A 22,230-nucleotide genomic window follows, 5' to 3' on the forward strand; every position below is an offset into this window, starting at 1 on the left:
GGATCATGGCCACTATCAATTTTTTCATCATTTCCTCATCCATATAATGAAATGCTACTCTTATGTTAGTCAAGAGTTTATAAGTCTCTCCAACTATCTTGTTAATGTGCTTTTCTGGTGACAAACTATCTTAGATCAGCACTCCCAAATCTCTCTCTTCTCTCCTTTTAGTGATTAATTCATTACCCAAAAAATAATTCAGTGATGGTCTCCTGGTACTTTTACCCATTTCCAATATTTTACATTTCTTTACGTTAAATTTCATTTCCCACGTCCGGCTCCAATTGTGTATCCTATCCAAATCCTCCTGCAGTATTTTACAATCCTCCTCAACCTCTATCTTCCTCAAGATCTTTACATCATCAGCAAACAGACTTGCATAACTGTTCACTCCAGCTACCACATCATTTACGTAAATCAGGAACATTACTGGCGCCAACACTGAGCCTTGAGGGACTCCACCTGTTACTTCCCTCCATCCAGACATCTTTTCCTTTATTACTGTCCTCATTTGTCTGTCTCTCAAAAAGTCTCTCATCCATTCCAGAAGTTTCCCCTTTAGTCCTCCTATATATTCTAGTTTCCACATTAGTCTCTTATGAGGTACCTTGTCAAAGGCCTTCTCTAAGTCTAAGTACACACAATCCACCCAACCATCTCTCTCCTGTACCACATCAATCGCTCTTGAGTAAAAGCTCAAAGAGTTAGAAACACATGACCTTCCACTTCTGAATCCAAACTGACATTCAGCCAAAATATTCATCTCTTCCAGATATTTTATCCATCTGTCTTTCAGGATTCTCTCACACAATTTTGCGACCATGCTGGTTAGAGACACTGGTCTATAATTCAGGGGTTCTTCCCTGTTTCCTCCCTTGTAAATTGGTACCACATTTGCCCTCTTATATTCTTGTGGCACTTTCCCCTCTTCCAGTGAGCATACGATTAAACTGTGAATTTTATCCGCCAGTTGTTCTCTGCATTCCTTCAGTACCCAATTAGAAATTCCATCAGGTCCTGGGGCTTTCCTTACATCTTGAGTTTCCAGTAATTTATACACTTCCCGTACCTCCACTTTTATATCTTTCATCACCGGAACATTTCTAATCACTCCCTCCTCTTCCACAAGCTCCTTTTCTTTAGTGAAAACTGACTGGAAACGTTTGTTCATTATTTCTGCTTGCATTGCCGCATCCTTAAAGACCTCTCATTCTACTTTCAGTTTGGTGATTCCTTCCTTTTGTTTCAGTTTGCCATTAACAAATCTATAAAACAGTTCGGGTTCATCCTTGCATTTGTCAATTATACCTTTTTCAAAATTCCTTTCTTCTTCTCTACGTATTCTTGTGTATTCATTTCTTGTTCTTTTATATTCTTCCTTTGTTCTATTGTTACCTCTCTTTCTCCAATTGTTCCACGCCTTATCTCTCTCTCTTTTTGCTATCATACACCTTCTATTAAACCACTCCTTTTTCCTGTTTTCTTTCCCTCTTACTCTTGGTACAAATTTTTCCACTCCCAAATTATAGAGGTCTAAAAAGATATCCCACTTCCTCTGTATCTCTCTTGTTTCTCTGAATTTTCTCCAATCCGCATTTTCAAAAAAGTTTCTCAATCCTGTAAAATTTGCTTTCCCAAAGTTGTATCTTCCCTGTCTATGAAGCTCGTCCCTTGGCTCAACGTTTCCTATTAACATCTGGAACTCAATGACCACGTGATCAATTTTTCCCAAAGGACAGAGATATTCCAATGATTCTATTACATCGAGTTCTTTGGTGAACAGTAAATCTAACCTTGCTGGTGTGTCCTCACCTCGAAACCATGTCTCTTCTTTGACCCATTGCACAAAAGAAGGAAGCATACAATGAATGGATGAGAAATAGGGGCGTGGAAGAAGTTGAGAGGTGGAAGAGAGAGTTATATGTAGAAAGAAAGAGAGAGCTGAAAAGATTAGTAAGAGAGAGTAAGAAGAGAGTGGATGAGGAATTTGGTAGGAATTTGAGTGTAAAGTGGAGGGACTGTAAGAAAATGTTCTGGAAAGAGGTGAAAAGAGTAAGACAGGGTGGAAGTGAAGTTAGCAGGGGAGTGAAAGATAAAAATGGTAGATTACTAGTGGAGAAGGGAGAAAAAGTGAGCAGATGGAGAGAACACTTTAAGGAATTGTTGAACGTAGAGGATGGAAGTAATGCGAGTATAAGTGGCTGGGGAATGGCTGGGAGACGGAGGGAGGTGAGAAGACAGGAAGAAGTCAGTAGGATAGAAGTTGTGGAAGCAATGAAGAAAGTTAAATCTGGGAAAGCCCCAGGAATTGATGGAGTGTGTGGTGAAATGCTGAAGCATGGGGGAGAGATAGTAGTAGAATGGATGTGGAAGATGTGCAGATTAGCCTAGGAGGAAGGTAGAGTCCCGGAGGATTGGAAGTCTATCTATCTATCTATAGCCCGACGCCCTAATCCCGCAAAGGGTGGCCGCAGACAAAGCGCCTCCAAGTCACTCTGTCACCCACCATTTGACTCCCCTCCCCCCAACTCACCCCCCCCTCCCTCATATACCTCTCAACTCCATCCCTCCACCTCATCCTCGGTCTACCCCTCCCTCTCCCTCCCTCCACCTCACCTAAATACACCCTCTTAGTCAGTCTTTCATTCTCCATTCTCTCCACATGTCCAAACCACCTCAGTGTATTTCTCCTAATCTTTTCAACCACATCCACATCTACCCCACAACGTTCCTTCACTTCTTCATTCGTCAACCTGTCCCTCCATGTCACTCCACATGCTCCTCTCAAGTAACTCATTTCCACTGCTCTCACTCTTGACTTGTTCCCCTCTTGCAAGGTCCACGCCTCGCTTCCATACGTCAGGGTAGGGATCACAATACCATCATGCAGTGACTTCTTAACTTCCATACTCACCTCCCTATTTCTCATCACTGCTTTCAGTGTGCCAACAACCTTCCTTCCCTGCTGTACCCTTTCACGTACTTCATCCCCCAAAGTTCCATCCTTACTCATCACACTACCCAAGTACTTGAATGCACTCACATTCTCCATATCCTCACCATCCAACCTCACTGCACACTCTGTGACTTCATTCCTCTCAAACACCATAACTTTACTTTTTGTTTACATTAACTTTCAGCTTCCTCCTCCTACACACTGTCCCAAATTCATTCACCAAACCTTGCAACTCCCATTCATCTTCACTCAACAATACTGTATCATCAGCAAACAGCAACACCGGAAGCTTCCAAATCTCACCCTCATTCATTAGGGCCACCCCCACATCCACTGCCCTACCTTGTACCTCCTTTACGACTCCATCCATATATATATTAAACAGCCATGGAGACATTACACACCCCTGTTTCAGTCCCACATTGAGATCAAAGAACTCACTCAGCTCACCATCCACTCGCACCGTAGCCCTAGCTCCCTCGTACATACTCTTCACAGCACTCAACAATTTCCCCTCCACTCCATATATTCTTAATACCTTCCACATACCTTTCCTATCTATTCTGTCATAAGCTTTCTCCAAGTCCATGAAGGCAGCGTACACTTTCCTTCCCTTCTCTAGATACTTCTCCACTAAACATCTTAGAACAAATATCTGATCTACACACCCTTTTCCCTTCCTAAATCCCCTTGTTCTTCTCCAACTAGCTCCTCTGTCATATGCCTAACCCTATCAATGAGTATTCTACCATATATTTTACCAGTCACACTAAGAAGGCAAATACCCCTATGGTTACCACATACTTCTCTCTCCCCTTTTCCTTTGTACAGAGGAACAATTATACCTGATTTCCAGTCCTCCGGAACCCTTCCCTCTTCCCAAGCCAATCTACACAACTTCCATATCCACTCCACAACAATCTCACCCCCATACCTAAGCATTTCACCACACACTCCATCAATTCCTGGGGCCTTTCCCAGTTTAATCTTCTTCATCGCTTCCACTACTTCCGACCTACTGATCTCTTCCTCCCTCCTCTCATCTCTTCTTCTCCCAGCCATTCCCCAACCACTTATACTCACACTGCTCTCACTCTCTACATTCAACAAATCCTCAAAGTGCTCCTTCCATCTCCTCAACTTCTCTCTCTTCTCCACCAACAATCTATTATTCCTATCTTTCACTCCCCTACTATTTCCCCTTTCACACTGCCTTACTTTCTTTACCTCCTTCCAAAACAATTTCTTACTCTCCCTCCATTTCACACTCAGATTCCTCCCAAACTCTTCATCCACTTTCTTCTTACTCTCCTTCACCAGTCTCTTAACCTCCCTTCTCCTGCTCACATATACCTCTCTCTTCTCTCTCTCATCTTCTCCCCTACCTCTACTCGCCAACCATTCACCATATGCCTTCTTCTTTTGTTCCACAGCTCGTTTCACCTCATCATTCCACCATGCTGTCCCTTGCACACCCTTGCATCTCCTCCTCACTCCACAAACCGCCTCACACGCTGCGCTTATCTCTTCCGTGAATATCATACATACGTCTTCCACCCCTTCCATCTGCTCTAGCTCATACCTTCCCAATCTTTCTTCCACTATGCTCTTATACTCTGTCCTCTTCTCACTATCTTGCAATTTCTCCACTCTTCTCACAGGAGCTACTTCCTCCTGTCTTCCCCTTCGCCTCCTCAACCACTTTCTTTGCAGCTCTACCTTGGCCATCACTAAGTGATGGTCCGAGACTCCATTCCCCCACCCTCTCCACACCCTTGCATCCAACACTTGTCTTCTCATTCGCTCATCCACACACAGGTATAATTATTCCCTTGTACAAAGGAAAAGGGGAAAAAGAAGTGTGTGGTAATCATAGGGGCATTTGTCTTCTTAGTATAATAGGAAAAGTGTATGGTAGGATACTTATTGACGGAGTTAGAGAAAGAACAGAGAAATTAGTTGGAGAAGAACAGAGGGGCTTTAGGAAGGGAAGAGGTTGTGTAGATCAGATACTCATTCTTAGATCTTTAGTGGAAAAGTTTCTAGAGAAGGGAAAGAAGTTGTATGCGGCTTTCATGGATTTGGAGAAAGCATATGACAGGGTGGATAGACAAGGATTGTGGAAAGTGTTAAGAATATATGGAGTAGATGGGAAGTTGTTGAATGCTGTGAAGAGTATGTACAATGGTGCTAAGGCTGCAGTGCGTGTGGATGGTGAACTAAGTGAATTTTTCTCTTTGAAAGTTGGATTGAAACAGGGATGTGTCATGTCTCCATGGTTGTTCAATCTGTACATGGATGGGGTAATAAAAGAGGTACAAGGTAGGGTAGTGGATGTTGGAGTGGCCCTGGTGAGAGAGGATAGTGTTTGGAAACTCCCTGTACTGTTGTTTGCAGATGATACTGTGTTGTTGAGTGAAGACGAAGGGGAGCTGCAAGGCTTGGTGGATGAGTTTGGGAGAGTGTGTAAGAAACAGAATCTGAAGGTGAATGTAGGGAAGAGTAAAGTGATAGTCTTTGAGAGAGGTGAAGTCAGTGAATGTACAGCGAGGTTGGATGGTGAGGAATTGGAAAATGTGAGTACGTTTAAGTACTTGGGTAGTGTGATGAGTAAGGATGGAGGTTTGGAGGGTGAAGTGCTTGAAAGGGTACAGCAGGGAAGAAAGGTTGCTGGTTCTTTGAAAGCAGTCACAAGAAACAGGGAAGTGAGCATGGAAGTGAAAAAGTTACTACATGACAGTATTGTGATACCAACTCTAACGTACGGAAGTGAAGCTTGGACGTTTTTAGAAGGACACAAGTCAAGAGAGAGAGCAGTGGAAATGAGTTATTTAAGAGGAGCCTGTGGAGTCACATGGAGAGAGAGGCTGACGAATGAGGATATAAAGGAACGTTGTGGTGTTGATGTGGATGTGATAGGGAGCGTTATGAGGAACACACTGAGGTATTTTGGCCATGTGGAGAGGATGGAGGGTGAAAGACTGACAAAGAGAGTGTATGTGAGTGAGGTGGAGGGGGGAAGAGGGAGGGGGAGGCCGAGGATGAGATGGAGGGATGGGGTGGAGAGGTATATGAGAGAGGGGGGGGTGAGTTGGGAGCAGGGTAGTGAAATGGCGGGGGACAGGGCGACTTGGAGGCGATTTGTTTGTGGCCACCCCAAACGGGATTCAGGCGTCTGGCAATAGATAGATAGATAGATATTTAATAACATAGTGCCCCACGAATCCTCGCCGCCTCCCGAGTACCATTCCTCCCAGTTCACCTCTTTACAATTAAAGTCACCCACGAAAATTATATTATTGCTTTTCTCAATTATTTTTTGCAAATAGCTAGCCATATCTGACAACATCTCATGGTATTCGTCATCCTTCCATCCTCTCGTCTTTGGGGGAACATACACTACCGCCATATCTCTCTTAACATTCTCTCCAGTTTCTAATTTCATATATATCACTTCAGCCCTGCCTTCTCCCATTTCCACAGTATCTACATTTATGTTGTTCTTCACTGCTATCATCACTCCTCCTCCCTTTTTTTCTTTTCTGTCTTTTCTCCACAGTGTGTGTGTGTGTGTGTGTGTGTGTGTGTGTGTGTGTGTGTGTGTGTGTGTGTGTGTGTGTGTGTGTGTGTGTGTGTGTGTGAGTGTGTGCGTGCGTGAGTGCGGCAGGTCAGTCATTGAGAGGAAGGATGGGGTCAGGTTGAGAAACTGACAAGGAGGTGAGGCAATAATTGCAGTTCAGGGAAGGGTAGGGGATAAGTGGAGGAGTGGAGACAGTACTGGGCTTTAAAACTGGAGAGAGAGAGAGAGAGAGAGAGAGAGAGAGAGAGAGATGGACTTACAAAAAAAAATGACTTACGAAAGACCATTAAGAACCAATTATTTTCGTAAGTTGGGGACAGCCTGTATAGCAATACGATACTATAGTCGCGAAGCGCAGCTCTGAGGTTGTTATTATCATGCCCTGGCAACCTACCCGTCAACAGTGCATCCAATTTCGTGTATAATATGTGACGCTTGTGATCTGTGTATACACAACATATCCCACTACGTTACAGGGGTTGGTGCCAGCAAGGGCATGCGGCCAGAAAATTTTGCCCCCACTACCTAGTGGTGGACTTCTGGGGGGAGGCGTGACGGGGATGCCGCCAGCATAGATCATGGGTCCAGGGCGAGATGGGGCTCAGGCCTGTGCTAGAGGGTACAGGGCACTGCGGTTCCCAGGCTGCCGCTTCTGCACAATAGAGAGGGGCCCGAACCGGGGAATAGTGCCCCATGAGACTGCCCTATCAGTGGATGTATAATGGCAGGATAGTTGGAGTGCCAAGGCGCACTTGGAGAGTGTCCCTGCCGCTGTCCTGGCATGCCCAGAGGCCACTACCACAGCCACTGGTAAGCTGGTGGGCTAGGGGTCCCAGATTCATCGCCTGGACCTGGGACTGTGCAGTGAGTGGGGCCTGTGCTATGTCTATCCCCCTTTATTAATCCTGACTATGGCAGAACACAAGAATAAGTTTTAAAGGAAGCTTGAGGACAGTAAATCACCCAGGGAGATGAGGGTGGGTTCATGGAATGTGGGAAGTTTGAGGGGAAGAGCGGGGGAAGTCGTTGAGGCATTCAGTAGGAGGTGGTTGGACGTGGCATGTTTGTAGGAAGTCCGGTACAGGGGTGGATCAGCCAGAAAGATTGTTGGGAGGGACTGTTGCTATAAGTTGTTTTGGCAAGGGGAGAGAGATGGATATGGGGGTGTTGGTGTGATGGTTGCGGAGAAATGGGTGGAGTATGTTATGAATGTTATAAGAGTAAGCGATTGGATGAAGTACGTGAAAGGGTACAGCAGGGAAGGAAGGTTGTTGGTACACTGAAAGCAGTGATGAGAAATAGGGAGGTGAGTATGGAAGTTAAGAAGTCACTGCATGATAGTATTGTGATCCCTACCCTGATGTATGGAAGCGAGGCGTGGACCTTGCAAGAGGGGAACAAGTCAAGAGTGAGAGCAGTGGAAATGAGTTACTTGAGAGGAGCATGTGGAGTGACATGGAGGGACAGGTTGACGAATGAAGAAGTGAAGGAACGTTGTGGGGTAGATGTGGATGTGGTTGAGAAGATTAGGAGAAATACACTGAGGTGGTTTGGACATCTGGAGAGAATGGAGAATGAAAGACTGACTAGGAGGGTGTATGTAGGTGAGGTGGAGGGAGGGAGAGGGAGGGGTAGACCGAGGATGAGGTGGAGGGATGGAGTTGAGAGGTATATGAGGGAGGGGGGGGTGAGTTGGGGGGAGGGTAGTCAAATGGTGGGTGACAGAGTGACTTGGAGGCGTTTTGTCTGCGGCCACCCTTTGCGGGATTAGGCGTCGGGCTATAGATAGATAGATATATAGGATATTGGTAGTGAAAATTCTTTTCGGTAGAAAGATAGCTGCAGTTATATCAGCATATGTTCCACAGGCAGGATTGGATGAAGCAGAGAAGATTTTGGGATGATTTAATACGTGTAGTAGGTGGTATGCGAGATGATGAGATAGTGGTTTTGGGAGAGGACTTAAATGGTCACGTAGGTGAAGCAGCACAAGGTTAAGAAGGAGTACATTGGGGATGTGCGTATGGTATAAGGAATGTGGAAGGGGAAAGGATACTCGAGTTTGGGGAGGTAACGGACATGATTGTGTGCAACACATATTTTAGGAAAAGAGAGAGTAGGTTAATTACGTATGAGTCTGGGGGAAATAGCAGTCAGATAGATCATTTTCTGGTTAGGAGGGCTGATAGGAGGTTAGTGGGGGATGTTAAAGTTATAGGAAGTGGGGAATGTGTGCAGCAGCACAAACTATTGATTTGTGATATGGTACTTAAAGAACGAGTGATGAAAAAGAGCACTTATGTACCTAGGAGGAAAGTATGGAAGCTGAAAAACCAAGTAGTAAGGGATGCCTTCTATAGCGAGTTGAGGAGAGTGGTGGCTGAACAGGGAGCCATAGACAGAGGCGTTAATGAACAGTACAGAGCCCTCAAGAACAATCTCTTGAGAGTTACTGATATAACATGCAGTTGGACAAGAGGACCACCAAGACATAAAGTAACTTGGTGGTGGGATGAGGGTGTAGAAGTTGCAGTTAGGGAGAAAAGAACGCTTTTCCGGAAATGGAAGAAGGGTGGTAGCAAGGAGGAATATTTGGCTGCCAAGCATAGGGCTATAAAAGAGGTTTACAGGGCGAAGTCTGAGTCACAGAGACTTTTACTTGATAACCTAAATCGTGTGGAAAGGAAGAATGTGATATTAAAGGAGGTAAATCAGATGAAGCAGGATAACGGGGATATCACAGGTGAGCAGTGTGTGAAGAATGATGAAGGAAGGATTATAGTGAACGGTGGGAACACTGAAGACACACGGAGAGAGCATTACACCCAGTTGTTGAATGAGGAGCTTGACCAGGAGCCTGCAGATCCAGTGTCTGGACCTTGGCCTTTGATTGGCGCTGCTACTGTGAGCAGGACAATAGGCAGGATCCAGATGGGGAGGGCAGCAGATGTGCTTGGGTTGACTGCTGAAATGCTGAAAACCTCAGGAGATACAGAAGTGAGGGAATGTGTTGTCTCAACAATTGGCTGAAGAGTGTAATTGCAAATGTGTACAAGTGGAAAGGTGATGCCCTGGAAAGACAAAATTATAGAGGCATAAAGCTTTTTGACCAGATAATGAAGGTAATGGAGAGAGTGCTAGAAGGTACAATCAGAGAAAGGTGAATATTGATGAGATGCAATTTGGGTTTGTGCCAGGCAAGCAGACCACTGATGCCATATTCATCGCTCAACAGCTTCAGAAAAAATATATAGGAGAGAAAAGGGACCTGTACTTTGTTACTGTTGATTAGGAGAAGGCCTCTGACAAGGTCCCTATAGAGGTGGTGAAGTGGGCAATGAGAAAGCTTGGGATCGAGGAGTGGTTAGGGAGGTTAGCGTGGTTATGGCCATGTATGTGGGTGCTTGCACCCAGGTAAGGGAGAATGGAGGTCTGAGTGATGAGTTTCCATAAATGATGGTGTGACCAGGGGTCAGTTTTGAGCCCCTTTTTGTTAACCATGGTACCTTAAGCCTTCTCACATGCCTTCAGAAATGGACTCCCGTGGGAGATGTTGTATGATTATGATTTGGTGTCAACTACAGAGAATTAAAGGGAAGCGAAGGAAAGATTTAGGAAGTGGAGAGATGGTATGGGGCACAAGGGCTTAAGAGTAAATGCAGATAAAACAAAAGTGATGGTATCAAGGGCTGGTGGCGGTACTGTCGCAGAAGAGGGGGAGTGGCCATGTACAATTTGCCACAAGGGCGTGGGAAGTAACTCCATCTTAAGCAGTGTCTGTGATAAGTGGGTGCACAAGAGATGTAGTGGTATCAGATGTAGACTGCGAGATAATGCTGATTTCATGTGTGCGGTGTGCTGGGGAGAGCAGGAGATTATCAGGCATGAAAGGATTAAACTTGCTGGTGAGTCTCCTGAGTGTGTGGAAGTTTCGTTGCTTGGGAGACATGCTATGTGCTGGAGGTGGGGCTGGAGCTAGCTCTGTGGCTAGAGTGAGAAGTAGTTGGATGAAGTTCATGGAGCTGTTGCCTCTCCTGACACTGAGAGGGCTCTCCCTCCGTGCTAAGGGATCTTTGATTGCAGCATGTGTTAGGAGTGTAATGCTATATGGTAGTGAGACTTGGGTAGAAAAGGGAGAGGATATTCGCAGGCTCAAACATACAGAAATGACTATGATTAGATGGATGCGTATTGCATCCCTGAGTGTGAGGCCCGGGGGTGCAAGGTTTAAGATGGATGAGTTGAGGGGTAGGATGGGACTGGAGTGTATTGGTGTTGTGAGAAGAGGTAGATTGAGATGGTTGGGTAGCATGGGACTGGAGTGTATTGGTGTTGTGATGAGTAGAGGTAGATTGAGATGGTGGAGTAGGATGGGACTGGAGTGTATTGGTGTTGTGATGAGGATAGGTAGATTGAGATGGTTTGGGAACATGGAGAGGATGGAGGATGATAATTGGGTGCAGAAAGTGAGAAGTGTTAATGTCAGGGATACGGTTGCGACAGGCAGACCAAAAAAGACCTGGGACGAGGTCACTGAGTGTGATCTCAGGGATAAGGAACTGAATAGGGATGCTGCCAGAGATCGGGCAGCATGGACAACCGCCATTAGATGACCAAAGCTGACGCATGCAAGCATGTTACTGCCTTAAAAAACAAGTGAACGAAGGAGTGAATATGCTATTGTACTCATTTATTTTCAAACAAGCACTTGAAATCCCACCTCAGGGAGGAACCAATGGATATAATGAACTACACCTCTCCCCCACTATTCAACAGGGATGCGTTCAATAAAAAGTGGTTAAATAACGAACTGGTCGAATAACAAACCTATTTGTCCCATAAGAGTGTTAAGAAATAGGGGGATTAGGTTCCTGACCACCTTTGTCATTCAAAAAACATTCAATATAAAGATGGAAAAATACAGGTAAATATGAACAAAAGTGACACAGGGATTTGAGTTGTTTTCTTATGGACCTAAGTTCTCAATGAAAATTATTTTAGTATTGTACTACATACATCCCAGATTACTGATTTTTTATTTTCGATCAAAATAATATTGGAGAACAAACAAAATATACCTACTTAGCGATATAAGAGAATGCCGCCTGAACGCCATCGACAGCTTGTTTATTGCCGATCCTGCTCGCTGGACATGACGTCACCACACCAAACAAACTCAAATGTATTCAATTTAAAACCATAATAGCAGTGGAAGCCTAACTGGAGGCACTGAAAACTAACCGGGGGCCTTCGCCCCTAGGACCCCCATGATTATAACCTACCTAACCTAGTGCAAACTAAGATGTGCATTACATACAACTGGCACCAAAACAGTATCATACATTAAGAGCATTCGTTAATCATTGGCGCAATCGTCACCCGACCATGAAAATGGCGAAGCACTCACTCGCGTTGGTGAGCACATGACTGTGCTTGACAGGAGTAATGGTACGGGTCTTGGGTGAAGCCATGGTGGTGCTGTATTATTCCATGTGGCCAAACAGAAAAGCAGATGGATGAAGAGGCAACCAATCAGCAGGGCAAAGCGCAGGAGACAGGCAGCTTAGCTGGTCTGTCTGGCAGCGCGCAGTTTGAAGTGCCAAATGGCGGGGATAACCATGTCGAACAACAAAAAAGGGTATAGACTTATAAATGTCGAAACTATGAATTGTCGAATAATGATTGGTTGAAAAACGAGGGCTTGGTGTATTAGTTTTATCAAATCAGGCTTCCCCCCCCCCTCAATTAGTCTATAATAGCATGGGTCTACTCTACTGTACTTTCTTAAAACCTTCTCCATGATCATTTATTTCTCCCTAATATATCTTACATTTCTCCTGCATGCTACTTATAGCATTTTAATATAGACAAAATTTGAACCAATAACACAACAATTTGAATACAAAACAGGCAGGAATAAACTGGTAATGAAAAGGTGCTAGGGAGCCTCCTGAAGCAAAGAGGTTCTGACCCCAAGACAACTAACTCATTACCTTGGTCTCATAGGTGAATGTGGGCTCCTCTGTGGCAACGGCTGCTGGGTTCTCCACGGTTACAATGGTGTGCTCCTCACCCTCTGGTTCCCTTATGGCTTGCTGCAACAGTACACCAAGGAAGGGCATTTATAAGGAGGGAGGGGGTGATAACCGTAATTAGTTTGTTTTCACTTGACAAAGATCCCCAATCCCTTTTAATTCAGCTGATGGCCAAATGTAGTCAAAATAATGGGGGTATTTGACCTGACTCTTTTTACTCTAACTTGGCCTAAAACTGCCACCTCTCCATCTTGAATATTATGTTGTAACAACAGATTAACAGTAAAATATATTTGTCACAAGGAAGTACTGTGAAAAGGATGTCTTTTTCTACTGCTTAGCAATGTGAAACTTGCTGCCAGAAGATGAAAATCTGGACCAAGTTAGAGTTAAAACAGTACAGTAGCCATGGAGACTCATTCCTACCCAACAACATGTGATTATGGTCTTCAATCCTTTAATCCAGTAACATATTTTTTACTGACTTCTTCTTGCTACATCAGGACTGGCTTGTTAAGTTTTGGATTTACTGTACTAATTTATTTATTTATTTTTTTTGAAAGGGGGTAGTTTAATCAGACCACTGAGCTGCCAACAAGTTTTGAAGATACCAACTAGAGTGATAGGGTTAGAAATAGTCTCCATTAACCCCTTCAAAGTCATATTTGTCTCCCTCAGCTACATAAAAATATCTAAAGGTAATAATGAAAATGGATCACCAAACTGAAGAGGTTAAAACTGAAAAAGCTGAAAGTGTTTTCAAGCTCTCATTTTCTGACAGTCATTTATGAAACAGCTGTAAGCATCATATGTGGTCAGCCTGCATGCCATGTTACACAATGCATTCAGCAACAAGACAGAAAAAGCAAATGCACTCTACTCTGATCATGGGTTTTGGAAATTACTGCCCAAATTGCAGCCTTGTCTACTCATGCACAATCTGTTTCAACTCCTTCACTTAAAAGACCTCTCATATTGAAAGGGTTAATTATGGTTAAATCTAATCATTCCAGTTCCAAAAGTCTATCCTATCATAATCATGTGGACATAAAGAATGCTGCAATTTAAAAAAAGAAACTCATCAGACAGAAAACAATTAGTAAGAACATAAGTTGTGAGAGCTAGCAATATATGTATATATGTATATACAATATTTGTGGTCTGATACTTAATCTAACCCCTTATGTCTGAGATCTCCCTCTAAGCCATCCATCCATCCATCATCCAATCCTACGTTGCCCCATAAGGAGTGCAGAAGCCCAGGGCTAGGTCCTGACATTTAAGATGAGAGTGACCAGCCTCACTCATCAGTGAGTGGCATTCAGTAAACAATAAACCCCAAACCACCCCTTCGATATAAACTTTCACCAGCTCAATCTGATTGGAGTCCCGTAATTACCCACTAAACCACCAGGTGCCATAATTTGGCTATATGGTCACTGCCCAGTGTAGTAAATGGTTTCCTGGTGTACAGGAAACTATTTGGCTTGTCACTAAGTGTAGAGTCACCCAAAGACAGAAGGACAAGGAAAGAATAAGGGAAAGAAAGACATAGGAGGATGATAGGAAAGAAGGATGGAGGAGAGGAAAAGGCAGACACCCAAGAGCAGATCTACATCGAGTGAGTGGATGGTGAGTGCTGGAGGAAAAAAAATTCATCTGGCAGCTTATCAAGAAAGATGTCACTGTAGTAAATATGCCAACAAAAACTGTTCTTAACCTTTCAATAAGAAGCCTCTCTTCTATTCTGAAAAATAAAAAACCTGCTGGTACTAAAAATACAATAAGTATGACATCACTGAACTGAAAGGATAAAATCAATGAGAGTAGTATGGAACACTAAGGGGTAAAGGCACTTTTATAATACGACAACTAATGCAACAACACCACCGGCTGTAGCATAAGTGAAGATGGCACAAGTCATAATGATATGACTGTAAGAAAACCCTTCAACACCACCAGCTGTAGCATAAGTGAAGATGGCACAAGTCATAATGATATGACTGTAAGAAACCCCTTCATGGCTGCAACTCATCCTATACTCTGCCATCAGATTACAGCCAATACACATACAAATAATCGCCCATCTGTGTCTTCTCTATCTATCTACTGATCAATCTTTTTCTCTAGTGACTGATGCTACATAATGTGGGGAAGTTTTCATCCACAACACACTAACCTCTTTTTCTTGTTTCCCCACTCTACATCTCCACTGTGTTCTTGACTCATTCTACCTGTAGCAACTGTATGGCAATTAGGCAGGTATCATTTGATGGTTTCATAACTGTTTGGCTTAGAGATTACAGTGCATTTTTCCTGACTTCATAAAAGTCCCTAACCCCTTTCGGCTCAAAACGCCAAATGCAGTCAGACAGCTGGTTAATTTGTCTGGTATCCAAGGAGACTCATTCCTATCATACAAGCAAAGCCTATCAAATTTCATGAAACCATGATTCAGTATTTTTGTCAGTTTTTAGGAGTGGCCCAGTACCATCAGGTAAAAACAAACCTACTATAGAGTGATCCCTTGGTGCACTTGGTTACAGTAGTTTTTGTTATCAATACAAGATGAAAATCTGCACTCTTGCTGTTATCACACATTTTCAGCTAAAAAAAAACATTCTTATTGCACACCTGAACCAATTTCTGCCAAAAATAATGGTACACTGTCTGTGGTTTCTGATGGCTTTTAGGGATTCAGGGACAAAGTCCTTCTCGAGAAGTTCATCCTAGGTGGTAGAGACCACTAACCCTCCACCCCCTAGACTTAGAACCACTTGTGTGAATGTCGGTGTGCATCAGGAGCCAGTCTTGAGCCCATTATTGTTTATCATTTTTTTTTTTTTTTTCTTAATGTGTCCAACCCTGGGCAAAGGCTTCAGGGCCTATTTCTCGGTGTAAGTGAGCTATCCCAAGGCCCAGTAGTCTTCCTACATCTCCACATGTCACCACTTTGGTGCTAACACCCACCATCCATACTGAATACATCCTAGGGCTGTCTCATACAGGACTGGTGTATTGGTATTAGCTGGGGTATTTTTACAACATGTCAGCGGGTCATTTGGTAGATCAGGAAAGTCTGCTTTTTTTTGTAGGAAAATCAAATCCTTAACTGTTCCCTGCCCCAGCCGGGATTTGATCCTGGGTCCATTAGGACTGCAGGCCACCTCTCTATCGATTTGGCCACTGCCTCCCCCACTGCCATAGTGCTTGATGGCCTCTCACATGGCTTGAGAAATGGACTGCCATGGATATGTTGTATGCCAATTATTTGGTGTTGATTGTACAGGATGAAAAGAAGGTGGAGGAATGATTAAGGAAGTGAAAAGATGCTATGTGGCACATGGGTTTGAGAGTAAATGAAGATAAAACAAAGGTGATCATATTAATGGTTGGTGGCAGTACTGTCAAAGAAGAGGGAGAGTGGCAATGTGCAGTTTGCCACAAGGGCATAGGAAGCAATTCGATTTTATGCAGTTTGTGATAAGTAGGGGGTACTGCAGGTGGACTGCAAGATAATGCTGATTTCATGTGTGTGGTGTGTCAGGGAGAGCATGTGGAGATTGTCAGGTGTGAAAGGACTGATCTTGCTGGTGTCTCCTGAGTGTATGGATGAGTTTTGCTAGACATGTTATGTGCTGGAGCTAGCTCTGTGGCTAGAGTGAGGAGTGGTTGGAAGAAGTTCAGGGAACTGAAGCTTCTCCAAACATTGAGAGGGCTCTCAATGAGTGCTATGAGATCTTTGTATGCAGCATGTGTTACGAATATAATACTGTATGTTAGTGAGACCTGGGCAGAAAAGGAAGAAGACATTCATAGGCTCAAACGTACAGCAATGACAATGATTAGGCAGATGTGCAATGCATCCCTGAATGCGAGGTCTGGAGGGCTAGGTTTATGATGCAAGAGCTGAGAGAAAGGATGGAACTGGAGTGTATCAGTACTGCGATGCAGAGGGGTAGATTGAGATAATTTGGGCATGTGGAGTGGATGGTGAATAAGAACTGAGCGAAGAATGTGAGAAGTGTGAACACTGAGGGTGGAGCTGTGAGAGGCAGATTGAAAAAGACCTGGGACAAGGTCAAAGAGTGTAACCCCAGGAATTAGGGACTGAATAGGGAGGCTGCCAGAGACTGGGCAGCATGGAGAACCCCCAGTAGGTGACCAAGGCCAATGCATGCAAGCATCCTGAAGCTTTAACATATGAAAACAAAAACGAACCTCTAACCCATCTCAGGTGTCTCTACGGTAGGTGTTTCATCATTACCATGCCTTTTTCATCACCTTCTGTTGACCTTAATATGCTTTTGTGTGTTTCTGATAGTTACTATAATAGTATGTACAGTAAAGCCTCGATATATTGGACTTCAATAGACCGGAATTTGCTTTTATCGGACTCAAGGAGCTACCAGACTAAATTCCTATATGTCGCAAGTAGTCCCATAAAGCCAGAAGCAGTCCAGACTGCCTGACCACTTCAGCTATGGTCACCACAATAAGGAATATAAATGACATGTTTATCAGTGTACAGTAAAATATTATTATATATAGTACATTATACCATTTGATAGATGTAGTGAAGTTATAACACAGTACAGTACCACAATGGCAGTCAAACAGTTTAAAAACCATTCATGCAATCTGGACTAATATCTGATATATCAGAAAAAGTCCGGATTAGCAGAGGGAAGTCCAGATGTCGCTTTTATCAGAATTTCGCATTTTTTAGAATGGTTTGGGCCCCAATTAGTCTGTTATAGTGAGGTCTTACTGTATGTAGCTAGTGGATCTAAATTACCTTGACAAGGAAAATTTTGGCTTACACTTAGGATGCCTGGTACCAATTGTGATAAAGTCCATTGGTTCTGTGATTATGTTATACAGTAGTGCAATCCGTTATCACACACAATGTTTGGTACCAATCATGTGCAATAACCAAGGGATCAGTGTAATAACATACCAATACAATACAGTATATATAAACAGCTGCTAATAAAACCTGATGACTCCCACATTTTCTGCTTCTAGAACCAAATCACTTGGACATTTGAAAGATGGCCATCTTGATCCCGATACTTAATCCATTTAACATGTGAGGTCTTTTAAAAAATAAATAAAATCATACGGAGGTACCAGCAATATGCTAACAAAAAAATATAGCCATCCTGAAAAGATTAATGGTGATAGTTCCTAAATTCAAAATGAAAAGGGAGAAAGACAGATAAGAGTGGCATATACAGTGGAATCTCCTGAATCACAGCTTTGTGCTACTGAGCCCATGACACGATTTGAAAATTCCGTTATACAGAAATAAATAATCCTACGAGGAAAATTACTTATGCATCTGTCATCTCGGAAAAGTTGTCCCCCTTACCCCCAAAACTACATCAAACTGGTCACCAATGATCACTAACAACCTGTTGCCACAGATGGTGCATATCATCGATTCACTGAGTCTGAAATGGTGGGTAACTTTGGCTTTCTTCTCACTACTGTAAATCCTCCTTATTACATCTAACTTTTGGGTGTAAGTTTATGTTGGCTTCTTCTTCTTCTTCTTCCCCTTCCTCAAAGAAGTTGTAAGCTTAGGAGGGTTACAACTGACCATAGTAACACTGGGCAGGTGGAGGAAGTATAGGGGGCAGGGTGAATCCTACTGTAAAAAACACCAGAACCACTCATCAGCAACAGAAGGGAAACACTGCACTAAGCTGGGTTTTGTATTGTCAAGTGTGCATGTCCTTCATGCTTGGCATGGGAGGGAAGTGCAGTGACTGACTTACAGTAATTGCCATGCTTGACTATGATTGGTTCATGTCAGGCTAGATGAGTGGACTTGAGGTAATGCTGGCACGTTTTACACCAGGCATCAGAAAAGCATCATTTTTTTAGGCTGCATCTGTGAATTTGGTGTAATTTCTGTGATGTACTGATGTTGCAAACTGTTGCAAGATGTTGCCACATATTATGAATCTGCGATTTAAGATCGAACAATTTAGGAGATTCCACTGTATGCCACCTCAAACAAGAATATGCAATGATGAGTATGAGGATATGGCCAGAAATATGTTGATATATCTCAAAAGACATGCACAAAGATGAAATGGACTAGTCCTAACTGAAGACTTCAATTGCTGAGAAGTAACTTAGAAGGAGAATGATACAGGCACTAATAAAAGCACACTGGGTTATAAATTACATGAACTGGTAACAGATAATTTACTGGTTCAGAATCAGTACATCAAGGAGAACACAAGAATGAGGGGTGATGATGAATCATCTAGATCAGACCTCGTGTTTACGAAAGATTCACGTGATGTCCAAAATATAATGTAGTGTTGTCCCTTAGGAAAGTAATCATTTAGTAACTGAACTTGAGTTCATGAATTGGGAAAGGAGGAAGGAAAAATGCATAAGGGAGACAGGCCATATTACAACAAAACTGACTGCAAGGCACTGAGAAAATACTTCACGGAATATATTTGGAAAGATTTGAATGAAGCTACAGATGTGCACAAAACATACTCCCAGTTTAAGGAAGGTGTTAATAAATTTATTTATTTCCAAATATGGAACTAAACATGAAAAGATAAAGGGATGGTTCAATGACAATGTAGAATAGCAATGAAAAAAAGAAATAAAACATGGGAAAGAGAGAGAGAGAGAGAGAGAGAGAGAGAGAGAGAGAGAGAGAGAGAACTAGTAGGGAAAAGATATAAGAATTAAGACATGATTATGTGAAGATTAAAAGAGAAGAACACGCCAAATATGAGAAAAATAGCATGGATAAGTGTGGAAGTGCTCCAAAATTATTTCAGAGACATGTAATTTAATTTACCAACACGTTAAAAAATGTGAAAAGTGCAAGCCTGAAGAAGCTAAATAAACTAAATCACCCAAGGGGATCAGAATGGCCTCTTGGAATGGGTTGTTTGAAGGGCAGACTGGGGGAAGTGGTTGAGGCCATGAGCAGGAGGTGGGTGGATGGTGGACTGTTGTGTACAGGGGAGGATCAGCCAGAATGACTGCCGGCAGGGAATGTATAGTAGGTATAAGCTATTTTGGCAGGGAAGTGCAGATGGATATGGTAGTGTGGGTGTGCTGGTTAGGAAAAAAATTGGGTGGAATATGTCATGAATCTGAGAATGACTGAAAGGATTATAGTTAAAAAATTTGTTCAGTAGTTCACTATTTCATTTACATCAGCATATGCTCCAAAGACCTGCATGGATGATGTAGAAAAAAAGATAGATTCTGGGCCGACTGGATGTGTAGTGAGTGGTATGGTGGATAATCAGATTACAGTAATGGGAGGAGACTTAAAGGGTCTTGTGGTTAAAGCTGCTAAAGGATATGAAGGTATACATAGGGCATGCACATATGGCACCAGGAATGTGGAAATGGAAATGATACCCGAGTTTGGGGAGGCAATGAACATGATTACTGTATATGAAACACACATTTTAGAAAGTAGGTTGTTTACATGTGAATCTGGGGGATATAGTAGAAAGATTGACCATATCCTGATCAGGAGAGCTGATAGGAAGTTGGTGGGAGATGCTGAAGTTACAGGGAGTGAAAAGTGTGTGCAGCAACACCAACTACTCGTACATGACAAGGTGCTTAAGGAGTGGGTGTTGAAGAAAAGAACCTATACACCTTGGAGAAAGATAAGGAAAAACCAAGCAGTAAGGGATGCCTTCCATAGCAAGATGAGTAGAGTTGTGGCTGAACATGGAACAGTTAACAAAAGTGTTGATGAACAGTACAGAGATCTCAAGAACAATCTCCTGGGAGTTGCTGAATCAGTGTAAGCATGGACAAGGAGCCCCCCCAAGACAGAAAGTAACATGGTGGTGGGGTGAGAGTGCGGAGGCTGCAGTTTGGAAAAAAAGAAGACTTCTGGGAATGGAAAAGAGGTGGTAACAAAGGCAAACAATTGGTTGCCATTGGTTGCCAAGTGCTGGGCTAGAAAAGAGGTCTACAGGGCAAAATCTGAGTCTCAGAGACTTTTACTGGATAAACTTAATAGCAGGGAGAGGAAGGATATGATATTTAAGGTGGCAAATCAGATGAAGAGGGAAAACAGGGATATCACAGGTGAGGAGTGTATGAAAATGATGATGGAATGGTAGTGGTGAACAATGAAGATATTGAAGACACCTGGAAAGAGGATTATAGCCAGTTACAGAATGAGGAACAGGGAAGTTTTGAAGTCAGCAGATCCAGTGTTTGACTCTTGGCCTTTGATTGATGCTGCTACTGTGAGCAGGGCATTAAGCAAGATCCAGGTGGGGAAGGTGGCAGATGTGTCTGGGTTGACTGCTGGAATGCTGAAGGCCTCAAGAGGTATAGGAGTGGAATTAGTTGTAGATTTGATAAATATGATTATATATGTGTGTTGTCCCACATACCTGGCTGAACAATGTGACTGCAAATGAGTGCAAGGGGAGGGGTGATGCGCTGGGAAGAGAAAATTAATGAGACATAAAACTTTTGGACCAGATAATGAAGGTAATGGGAAGAATTCTAGAAGGTATGATTAGAGAAAGGGTGAATATTGATGAGATGCAGCTGTGTTTATGCCAGGCAAAGGTATCACTGATGCCATATTTACTGCTTGACAGCCTCAGGAAAAATATAAGGGAAAGAAATGGGATCTGCAGTTTGTTTCCCTTGATTTAGAGAAAGCCTTTAACACAGTACCTAAGGAGGTGGTGAAGTGGGATAGGAGAAGCTTGAGATCAAGGAGTGGCTGGTTAGAGTGGTTATGGCTATGTATGTAGGTTCTCGCACCCACGTGAGAGTGAATGGAGATTTGAGAGATGAGTTTTCCATGAATGTTGGTGTGCATCAAGGGTCAGTCTTGAGCCCCTTGTCGTTTATAATGGTGCTTGAAGCCTTCTCATGTGACTTTAGAAATGGATTTCTGTGGGAGATGTTGTAGCCATGATTTGGTGTTAACTGCAGAGAATGAAAAGGTGGTGGAGGAAAGATTTAGGAAGTGGAGAGATGGTATAGGGCACAAGGGCTTGAGAGTAAATGCAGATAAAACAATGTTGGAGGTACTGTCAAAGAAGAGGGAGAGTGGCCATGTGCAGTTGGCCACAAGGGCATAGGAAGCAATTCCATCTTATGCAGTGTTTGTGATAAATGGGTGCATAAGAGATTTAGTGGTACCAGAGGTAGACTGCAAGATAATGCTGATTTCACGTATGCAGTGTGTTGTGGAGAGAATGTGAAGATTGTCAGGCATGAAAGGACTGAACATGTTGGAAGAGGTTTAAGGAGCTGTTGCCTCTCCTGACCTTGAGAGGGCTCTCCCACCATGCTAAAAGATCATTGTATGTGCCATGTGCCAAGAGTGTAACTCTGTATGATAAAGAGACCTGGGCAGTAAAGGGAGAGAATATCTCCAGCCTGAAACAGACAGAAATGACAATGATTAGGTAGATGTGAAGTGCGTCCTTAAATGCAAGGCCTGGGGGGGCCAGGTTTGTGACGGCAGAATTAATAGGAAGGATGGAACTAGAATGTATTGGTGTTGTGATGAGGACAGGTAGATTGAGATGGTCTGGGCATATGGAAAGAACAGAAGAAGAGAACTGGGAGTAGAAAGAGAGAAGTGTTAATAATGAGGGTAGAGTTGTGAGAGGCAG

General features: G+C 43.1%; 1 protein-coding gene across 1 annotated transcript in view; it reads right to left on the reverse strand.

The window, feature by feature from the left end:
* Nucleotides 1–22,230, reverse strand: part of LOC145396870 (zinc finger protein ubi-d4 B-like) — a 636,773-nt gene that overhangs the window by 481,169 nt on the left and 133,374 nt on the right. Inside the window, exon 5 of the mRNA XM_080270158.1 lies at nt 12,530–12,620. Within this exon, the coding sequence (XP_080126284.1) occupies nt 12,530–12,620 (91 nt within the window). The remainder of the gene's footprint in view (nt 1–12,529; nt 12,621–22,230) is intronic.

This window comes from Coenobita brevimanus, chromosome 39 (assembly GCF_032717465.1).
Source record: "Coenobita brevimanus isolate Jiangsu-jjx chromosome 39, ASM3271746v2, whole genome shotgun sequence".
Taxonomy (NCBI): Eukaryota; Metazoa; Arthropoda; class Malacostraca; order Decapoda; family Coenobitidae; genus Coenobita; species Coenobita brevimanus.